The sequence below is a fragment of the Lonchura striata genome, chromosome 10 (genome assembly GCF_046129695.1).
Source record: "Lonchura striata isolate bLonStr1 chromosome 10, bLonStr1.mat, whole genome shotgun sequence".
NCBI classification, from domain to species: domain Eukaryota; kingdom Metazoa; phylum Chordata; class Aves; order Passeriformes; family Estrildidae; genus Lonchura; species Lonchura striata.
In genome coordinates this window covers 5,575,043-5,584,906 of record NC_134612.1, presented here as the reverse complement: position 1 = coordinate 5,584,906, position 9,864 = coordinate 5,575,043, and the positions used below count along the sequence as shown (strand labels likewise).

At 49.9% G+C, this 9,864-nt stretch overlaps 1 protein-coding gene across 2 annotated transcripts; it reads right to left on the bottom strand.

Moving 5' to 3' along the window:
• Positions 1-12: 12 nt before the first annotated feature.
• SENP2 (SUMO specific peptidase 2) lies at positions 13-9,647 on the bottom strand. 2 transcript variants are annotated; one of them, XM_021541431.3, is made up of 17 exons: positions 9,503-9,647; positions 8,471-8,526; positions 7,662-7,786; positions 7,367-7,433; positions 6,606-6,684; positions 5,851-5,980; positions 5,621-5,724; positions 5,117-5,205; positions 4,448-4,505; positions 3,344-3,407; positions 2,847-2,990; positions 2,555-2,686; positions 2,000-2,203; positions 1,814-1,893; positions 1,069-1,153; positions 733-828; positions 13-221 (listed from the first exon to the last, which is right to left on the bottom strand). In XM_021541431.3, exons 1-17 carry the CDS (start codon positions 9,616-9,618, stop codon positions 144-146), a joined length of 1,707 nt encoding a protein of 568 aa, XP_021397106.1. In that variant the 5' UTR covers positions 9,619-9,647; the 3' UTR covers positions 13-143. The 2 variants fall into 2 exon arrangements, with proteins under 2 accessions (XP_021397106.1, XP_077641731.1); XM_077785605.1 differs by having other exon boundaries at positions 8,471-8,523.
• Between the last annotated feature and the right edge of the window lie 217 nt (positions 9,648-9,864).

Genomic DNA, 9,864 nt, shown 5'->3' with positions numbered 1-9,864 from the left:
ACAACAAATCAATTTTCAATTAAAAAATAAATTACTCTGTTAACAAGTAACGTTCCCATACAATAAGGCTCTTACATAAGTTAATATTTATCTTACCTAACTAATAAGAAATAAATACTAATCTTTTACAGAACAGTGTTTTCTTAACAGTGCATGTCTCCCAGCAGCTGCTGATGGATTATTTCCCACACCATCCTCCTGCGGAAATAAGGCATGTGTTCCTGAAAAGAAACAGGAAAAATCCATCACACAGGAAGCCAGGGGAGAAAGAGGCAGGAAATCTCCATTAACACCCAGGGAATTCTTGAGTGGGAAGCTGCTTTTGAGCACCTTCAGCAGAGCCAGATCATCTGCTGGGTTTCACACCAGGGTGACACGACCACCCAACAAACACCCACATTTCTTTACAGGGACATTTATTAAAGACCACCACATTGGAAAATAACCAGGGTCTGAGCAGGTAGGTCCAAAGGGGGAAACCTATTTCACAAAGAGATACAAAGGCCAGGTATCCCAAACCACTGGCTGCAGCATCCTGGCATTGGAATGAGATGGTCTTTAAAGTCCATTCCAACCCAAACCACCCTGGCATTCCATGAATCCGTGATCTTGCCCAGGAAGCAGTCACCAGACATGAGGAACAAACCCCCAGGCCCTGCCCCAGCTGCTGTGCAGCTTCCCTGGCTCTCGCATGGGCATGGGAAAGGCTGGAGCTGTTTACACCCCTCTCACCGGGGTGAAGATGATGGGCTTGTCTCTGGAGATGAAATCTGCAAATTTGCAAACAAAAACTCCACAGTCATTTCCATTATTTTGTTGAGGGATTTCCTGAGGAATACAAAAACAGGGAGAATGTTTGTCTTGAAAGAGCAGCAATCTGGTCATAGCACACATTTTACCCACACCTAATCCTGAAAACCTATTTCCATAATCCATTTGCTGCTCCCAAACCTAAGGAATAGTCCCAGTTAACTGCACATCATCTCCCTCTGCTTGCCTGGGAAGTGTTAAATCCTCTGTGACAAGGAGCTCTAGCTCCCATTCTAAATCCAGGCATTGCTCCCATACCTCTGTGCCCATGCTGTGAAGGGTCCACTCAGAAGCAGTCAATTCAATGTTTCTTTTTTCCCTGCTTTCCTCTTCTAGGTATTTTCTGTTGAAAACAACATCAAAATCACTTTCCATCTCCCTGATTTAGAGCAACAACAACAAAAAAAGCTGTTGAAAGGTGATAGGAAGATAAATCACAGTGAAATGCCAGGGGATCCTCACAGCAGAGGATTTGAGGAATGTGGAGGGAAAATCCCAATCTTAGAGGCACAGTGAGAGGCTGTGAGCAGGGCTCCCCAGGGCACAGCCCTGTGTAATATCTTTATCTATGACCTGGACGAGGGGATTGGGCACCCCCAGTGCCTTTGTAGGTGACACCACGCTGGGTGGGCCTGTGGAGGGCAGGAAGGCTCTGCACAGGGCTCTGGGCTGGTGACAAGGTGAGGATCAGTCATGGGATGGACTCAATGATCCTGGAGGGCTTTTCCAACCTCAGTGATTCTGGGATTTGTCTCTGCGGGGCTGCTCTCCTGCTATCACCCTACAAAGCTGCTGGATGGAGGGTTTTTACTGACAAAGACAAGTCAGGATGTGCAGCACACGTGAAAACGTGCACCTCTGACACTCTGGGGGATTTAAAACACTGAGCAGAACAGAAGAGGTACAAAGTGAGCAGCACCACGGGATAGGGCAGAAACACTTCACATGGGGAGGGGAAAGGGCATCAGAAACAACCAAAATGGATAAAAAAGCAGCTACTCACAAGACAGTTTTACAAATGTGGTCTCCTTTCTGTCCCAAGGAGTCAAAGTATTTGATGGTTTTCTCTCGGATGTCTACGACCTGGGGTTAGAAGGTGACTTAGACAAAGCACACCCCAAACACTAAAGGACTTTGCTTGCTAGTTTTCTTCTCCCCATCCCCTAAATAGAAAGCAAATTTGACTCACCAGCAGTGTCCAGTGAATTCTGAGGTGAATAGGCACCAAGATGACATCATGCTCAAAGATATCCACACCTTTGGTCCATTTCTTTACTCCCTTGTGGCTTGTAGAGCATAGCTTGGAATAGAAGAAGGTGTTAAAAGCATAGACTGTTGGATATCCTTCCTTCTTGCTTCTTTCCACCAGAAGACCCATGTAGAAATTCATTATCTGGAACAGAGAGAGGCAAAGTGAGATGTGAAATAAGACACTCAATTAAAAAGACAGCAACATGTCCTTGCTGGCCACCCTCAAGCTGAGAAAACTTCACTTGGTAGCTTTTGCTCCCAGAATTTCACACTGGGGGACTTGTGCTGCTGGTTAAAGCCCCCACACCCACTCTGATAACCCAGACTGACTCCTGGGAGCTGCATCATCCAAGTGAAAGCTTCCAGAAACACCAGCCCACACAGTACCCAAAATAAGGAGTGTAGAGCTATTTCTGGGCTCTGCAGTGGAGCTCCTGGAAGACTGCTATGCCCAGGGAGGGGGGGATTTCCCAGGAAGAGCAGGATCCCATACCCTGTCGTTGAGCCAGCCCAGGGGCTGCAGGGTGCAGATGTCCTCACGGGTGACAGAGAGCTTGAAGGCCCTGCTCAGGATATCCTCGGGCTCACCACTGTCAAAGGCAGCAGAGATCTCACTCTCCATGGCCTGGAACAAAGGATTCAGTGGGGAAGGGCTCGTGGAACAGCACATGGAGCACACCAGCCCCCCAGAAGGCCTCCAAGTGCAGCTCCAGTGCCAGAGCAAAGAGCCTTACAGGCCTCTGCTGAACCAGCCACAGCACTGGCTTGCTGCCGAGCACAGGTACCTCTGTCAGTGGAGCCAGATCATCTCCTGGCTTTTCTGGGCATGTCAGTGGCTCACTGTCCACAAAAAAGAGGTCTTTGGACAGGACAGGTGTCACATGGAACTGGAACAACTTTTTCTGGGGGACTTCGGCTTCATGCTGGCCCTGCCAGGCACAAGGACAGGAAGTCAGAGAAGCACAAGGGGTTTGCTGGGGGACAGGGCAGAGAATTCTGCAAGAAACTGCAAGGGGTTGTGTAAACACATCCCAGCAGCAATCCCCAAAGTCACATCTGACTGGTGACTGCATTCAACTGTGCCCAGAAAGGCAGGGCTTTCCCTGGGCTTGGATTAACATCCAGCACCCCAGCAAAGCCTCCACATGCAGGTATCAAGCTGAGATTAAGATAAGGATTTCTGATTTCCCCACTTCAAATTTTATTTTGGATCTCAGTCCTGAGCAGAGGTGAGTTATATTTTCCAGAAAACAAAGTGAAGTAGTGACTAACTGAAGCTTACCACTGAAGCAGCTCGTTTCTCTCCTTTTCTCTGTCCACGAGACTCTTCTGGTGGTGTGTAGTAGCTGTCAGAAGAGAAAGAAAAATGACCTGGATATCCACACTGCCCCATGAAATTCTCCAACATTCACCTTCTGACAAGAAATGCATTTTCAAGGCTGATTCTGACACATGACAACATCTCAGTTTCCTTCCCCACTCCTTTTGTAGCAGCCAGACCAGGATAGATGAAGAGCTGGAAGCTTCACCAACTTTCTTCCACCATCAGGTGCCAAACTCTTTTTGTTTCTCAGTTTTAATCTTTGGAAAGCAGGGAAGCAACCAGCACTTTCTCTACCAAGTGCTTTGCAATCTCCTGGTGACAAATGCCACACCACTAGTTATTTTTTCTCTTCCCTTGAGCTCAGCGGACAGTGACAATTTAACTCAGGACAAATGCACAGTGCTCATGTCTAAGGGAGAAAGAGAGCAGGGAAAAAATCATCCCAAATCAGACCTGCCACAACCAAACTTCTCTCTGCTCTATCTGCACTCTCTCCTCTCTTGTCTGAAAGGAGGAAGAGGAGGGCACCAAGCTGCCACACCAAAATCCCTCCCTGGAGCTGCAGACAAAAGCCCCTTTCCCTTCACAAGGAGCCTCCTGCACTCCCATCCTGCCACCACAGAGTCCCCTGGTCCCTGATGAGGGACAGCAACACTCCCTTTTGGTCTCCTATTCCAACCCAAAGCATCCTGCAGGCTTCAAAAACTGCCTCAGTCCCCCCAGGTTTACAAGCTCCCTACTCCTTTGGCTCAGCAGCCACAGGAAATGCAAAGTCAGCTGATTAATGGTGTGGCAAAAAGACACTTAGGAGCAAAAACAGATTCTGCAAACCCAGAGACAACTTGGGCTGTCACCCCTACTTCCTTCTCCCAAAAAACACCCAGCACACCCCACAGCTGCCCAGCTGTGACAGGAGAGCTGGATTTGAGGGACAACTGGCTGTGAGCAATTCCTCAAACCAGCTGTTCCTCTCCCCCAGCGCTGAGACACTGAACAGGACTGGTCTTCTGGAGGCTGACAGAGCCAAAAGAAACAAGAGGCATGGTTAGAAGAGACTCTCACCTGATCATGACACCTCTCTGAGGCAGCTGGGGGCTGAAAACATCCCCATGCTTGACACCTGCAGGGAAAAGCAGCAATATGAGAACAAGGAGGTGACTTCCCATCCCAACAGCTGCACAGAGTTCTCAGTTTCTGGGTGGCATCACAGACATTTCATCGGCATTTTCAACTTGGAAGTTCAAACTCTGGCACCTGCTCAGAAATCATTTAAATCCCCATATGATCATGTCACAAAGTCTAAGATATAAAAGAAATAGTGATGAAAAAGTATTTAAGTAATGAACAGGCAGGGAAAAATCCTGGGACAATATTAAACTTACATGTAATTAGCTTACTTGCTCTGGAAGCTCTGCTTTTATGGAAATAGTCCTGTCTAGTATTAAAAAGGGATTAAAGTGCAGCTCTGAGGATGCAGAGTCAAATATCCCCCTCCCCTGGTAAAAAAAAAAAACCCAGGTAAAACAGGAACTACAACCTCCTCCTGTGCAGGGGGGGTCACATCCAGCTACAAACTTCACTGCCACAGCTCTAAATACCATTTTAAACCAGTTCTTCCCCTTCAGTAAAAAACTTCACAAACCCAGTTTAGCCAATAACGAGGAAAATGCCCTGTTTGGGCTGGACTTCTACCAACAGAGTGAAGCAGCCCTGGATGCTGGGGATACTCACTGGTCCTTTCTGGCACAGGTGGAGAGGCACCTCTGGGTTTTTGTTCTTTCAGGGGACTCCCAGTCATCCCTGGATCCTTGGTTTGAACTCTGTGGTGTAGCAGAAGAAAAAGACAGTTTTTACAGGTGATTTGTTACCAGTGCACCTCAATTCACTGTAGAGGACATGGCTATTTGTACACAACTGGCTAAATGAAAGCAACAGAAATATATAAAGTAAAATTAGTCTGTTTAATCCTTAACAGAACCATGCTGTCACTGGTTCCATGACAAGATGCAAAGGGCATTTTGAGGAGTTTACATCCAGAAGTTTGGCCACCTTCAGCTCAGGCACCATGAACATACAAGAGTCAAATTTTCTGTCTCCACGATTCCAAAAGAGACTCAATCATTATATTTGATTCTGTCCAGAACTCTGAGAGCAGGAAAAAGATCAATTCTCCTCCCCTTCCACATACAACAAACTCACCACCACAAAGTTAAGGGTTATTTTGCTCATAATTACTTTTTCAGTCTTGCTGATCGTGGAGAAGTAAATCTTCCAGAATATTTTTCCTTGAACAGACGCAAGAGATCTTTGTATTTCTTATTTTCTGCTTGCTGAACATCCTTGCAGAAGAGAAGGAAAGAAGAGACTTTAGCAGGCATTCCCAGCCCTTCCTTTTGTCTCAGCCTAACTGCACAGGAACTCCACAGCTGTTTCATCCCAAAAGAATTCCCTTCTCCCCACTTTACCTCTTCAGCAGCACACAAAGGCCTCCTGGTGCCACTGACTCCTGGAGAGTTGGGACCCAGCTCCTTAATGGGGGGCCTGGGTGTAACAGGGCTCTCCGGAGCAGCTTGGATGTGGTTATTCTTGCCCAGGCTGAAAACACCAAAGGCAGAAGAAATGGTATTAAGAGAACATTCAAAGCTCCTGATTTATTAATTAGGTTTCAATTAGCACCTCCTGATTCAAGGAGGCACAGTAAGCTGCCTAGGACTGTGTCCAGGAGAGTTTTCCAACATCTCCATGGACAGACTCCACAACCTCTCTAGGTGACCTGTGGCAGTAGCTGAACACCCTCACAGGAAAAACATAAAAGTGTTTCCCAATGGGGAAATGAAAATTCTCTGGGGTTTTGGGGGGATTTCTTTTTCCTTGTAGTTGTGGGTTTTTCTGTTTGCATTCCTGGGTTTGGCCTCTTCCCAATTCAACACTTCCTCCTACCACAGGAGGTAAGAGTGTTGAACTTGGTCATCCTTCTCTGATCTCCTGAGTCTACCAACTATCTGGATTTAAAGAGAAAGTTTAAAACTGGTTTAAAAAGGCAAGAACACAGCTGAAGACCTCCCTCAGTAAGGCAGCCAGGAGGAATCCCAGGACATGGAAGAATGTTGCTCTGTGGACATAAACAAAAACGCTGGGCAACACAGGAAATTCAAGGATGAAAGTGAAAGGCAAAAAAAACCCTTCAAAGCAGAAGTGAAAAAACCAGAAGGATTTTTACCTCAGATATGGAGCTCTCTTGCAAAGAGGGGATGGTATTTCCTCAGTCAAGCACGGGTTGGTGTCACAAGGCATTTTGTCTGTGGGAGAAGAGCACAAGCCATCAGCAAGTGGTCAGGAAAACAGGAGTTATACAAGTTTAAAGAGCTTCACCAAAGATAAATTACTCCCATTTTATCCATCATGTTCTAATATTATTTGTGTTATGTTGCTTCAGGGTATTTTCATATTGGCAACTACAGAATGTTGCCAGCCTAAGTATAATACAAAAGAGTTCTGAGGCTCTACTACCTAAAATCAACATTTACACCCATTTCTTTCTGGCAAGCCAGCAGTGGGACACACTAGAACTGCACCCAAGGCAGTTAATATCTAGGATCCACAACCACATGAGCATCCTGGGATAAACCAACTGAATATCCCAGTTGGAAGAGATCCACAGAATCACCCAGTCCAACCCCTGGCCCTGCACAGACACCCCAACAATCCCAGCCTGTGCATGCCTGAGAGCATTGTCCAAATGCTCCTGGAACTCTGGCAGCCTTGGGGCTGTGCCCATTCCCTGGGGAGCCTGTTCCTGGCCCTGCCTCCAGTCCAGAAGCAATACCAGGATGCAGGGAAGAAACAGAGCTCACTCTCCACTATTCCTGGGTGCTACCCAGATATCTCGCCTTCAGCAAGCAGTCCCCAGCCTGGGCAGAGCTGCCCAGACTCAGAGCAGCAGGAGAAAGGAATGAGTGAAGGACTTGCTGTCAGCCCTACCAGGTTCTTTCGTGTCCTCATCCCCTCCAGATGCTGCAAATGAAGAGTCAGAAGAAATGTACACAACCTGAAATAAAAGCAAATACCAGAGTGAGCATAACCTGAATGTGAATCCAAGCAAGCACCTCCCTTTCCTGAAATCCAGTCAGCTGTGTTCTGACTCAGAGCCCATGGTTTTGCTTGGGTTGCAGCAGAAGGCAGGGGCACTGATGGCACCACTTTTGTTACACAGGCTCTAACACCTGCAGGGATTGTGGGAGCTGATCCCCGAGTTCCCATCAAAATCCTTGCTCACCTTCTCTTCAGCCTCAGAGAAGTCATCTCTCTCTTCAGTCTCCTGGCTTCTACTTGTTGCCTTAGGTAGCAACTTGTCAGCCACAGAAACCTCTTCAGGCTCCTTGTTAGCCCCAGAGACACATTCTGGAAAAACCACACCACCAGCTCATGAAGAATGGGAATGGAAGCAGAGGTTGGGATTTCTGCTTACACCCAAGCCCAGCTCCTTGAGCCCACATGGAGCAGGTAACTCATTTCAACAACACAGCAACAGCCCAGCAGCACCCCCCCACCCCATCCCTGAGGATCTTGCTCCCAAGAAGGAATTAGGAATCTCCACATCCCCCATGGAACTGCAACAGCCTTCACTGAAAATGCTCTTTGTGCTGCCCTGCAGGGCTCAGTGCCAGAGAGAGCTGGGACATGCCATGCCCTGCCCCAGCCAGGATTTATCCTTGGTGCAAAGACATGGCCCTCCCAGGATGGAAAAAGTTGTTCCCTGCTTCTGTTCCTGCCTTCATCTGACCAGGATCTCCCATCCTCCACTTGGTTTGAAAATCAGACAACCATTAAGGTTGGATAAACCCTATAAGGTCATCAAGTCCAACTGTTCCCACAGCACTGCCAAGGCCACCACTGACCCATGTGCCCAAGTGCCACATCCATGAACACTGGCACACATCATCAACAGACCCAGGCCCCATGAGACCCCCTCCAGCCACAAGACTGGCTAAAAAATCCTCAGCTTCAGCAGCAATCCCAGAGTTCCCCAAGGTACCCCAAACCCAAGGAAAATGAGGCATATCAAACCTCTCTGAGGGGCAATACCTGTTTTCAGCCTCTTTGCCGGGATCTCATCAGGATCTTCCACAGGTGACAGAACACTGAGGGAAGAACAGACAAAACCATGTTTGCAAGCACAATTCAGCTCCCAGCAGGCCCAAACTTCCAAAGGGGGCTTTCCTGCTTCCCCAGGATCATCTCCCAGAGGGCTGATCATCCCACTAAAGCAGATCAGGCCTCTTCTCTTTCTTCCTCGTGTTCTGCATTTGTTCCTATCACCAAAAAGTGCCTTAATAGGTAATGCTGTCCTCTTTCCTCCAGGAAAGAAGCACTCCAGAGGTCACTAAGCCACCCAAGTCCATGTCACTACGCTGAGCTGCAAAGGAAAGTTTAGGTAGAACAGGAAATGCGAGGTGGGAATGCCAGTGCTGCTTACATCCACTCCAGCAGCTTCCTGCTGAGTCAGCTCGGGAACAAATCCTTGAAACAATTACCAACCTCACCCCTTCCCACAAGCCTAAACGCAAGGATTTTTATCAGTTGCTACTTAAGTCCGGTAAAAACGTGTTCTTTAGGAACAGGGCGCAAAGAACGTTCCTATTTTTATTCCTCCCCCCCACAAGAGCCAATTCCTTCTGAGCTGCTCCTCAGTGACAGCCACTGGAGCAACGCGCGGCTGTTTCCAGACACATTCCCTCGTGTCACTCGGCGATGGGACAGCGGGCACGGCCTCCCGGAGCCTGCACACCGTACATCCCGAGCGGCTCCGGCCACCGCCAGCAGCACGGCTAGCGCCCGGGGCGGCATCCTGCTCCTATCCGCGGTGCGTGGCATCCTTCCAGCCAGCTGTCCCCAGGGGTGCGTGTGCCCTGCTGCTGCCCCAGCACCTGCTCCAGCCCTCCCGCCCCGAGCAGATGAACAGGGGCTGGAGGCAACACCTGGGGGCCGCGCATGGGCCGGCGCTATCCGGGACCCGCAGTCACCGCCACAGCTGCGGGCAGCACCTGGCGCTCGCCGGGCATTTTCCACACCCGCACGGCGGCCGGGCGGGGCGGAGGCGCGGCGGGCAGGGCTGACCTGGGGGGCGGTTTCTTTCGGGGCGGCGGCTCCGGGCTGAGGGCGAGGGCCGGGGCCGGGGCCTGGCGGGCGGCATCGCGGAGAGCGCGGAGGACCGCGAGCAGCCATTGGTACATGGACCGCGCGCACTTCCGGCGGCGCGCCCCGCCCCGCGCCGCAGCGGCGGCGCCCGGATAGAGCCCGCTGCCCGGGGACCGCCCGCTGCCTGAGGGACCCGCCCGCTGCCCGGATAGAGCCCGCTGCCCGGGGACCGCCCGCTGCCCGGGGACCGCCCGCTGCCTGAGGGACCCGCCCGCTGCCCGGGGACCGCCCGCTGCCTGAGGGACACGCCCGCTGCCTGAGGGACCCGCCCGCTGCCCGGA

What these genes read in the sequence shown, in the direction of transcription:
- SENP2 (XM_021541431.3), bottom strand. Translation starts at nt 9,618, where the DNA reads ATGTACCAATGGCTGCTCGCGGTCCTCCGCGCTCTCCGCGATGCCGCC. An exon ending in GGCAAAGAGGCTGAAAACAG is followed by an intron (nt 7,787 to 8,470) that starts GTATTGCCCCTC and finishes TGGTTTTTCCAG; the next exon opens with AATGTGTCTCTGGGGCTAAC. An exon ending in AGAAACGAGCTGCTTCAGTG is followed by an intron (nt 2,991 to 3,343) that starts GTAAGCTTCAGT and finishes TGTGCCTGGCAG; the next exon opens with GGCCAGCATGAAGCCGAAGT.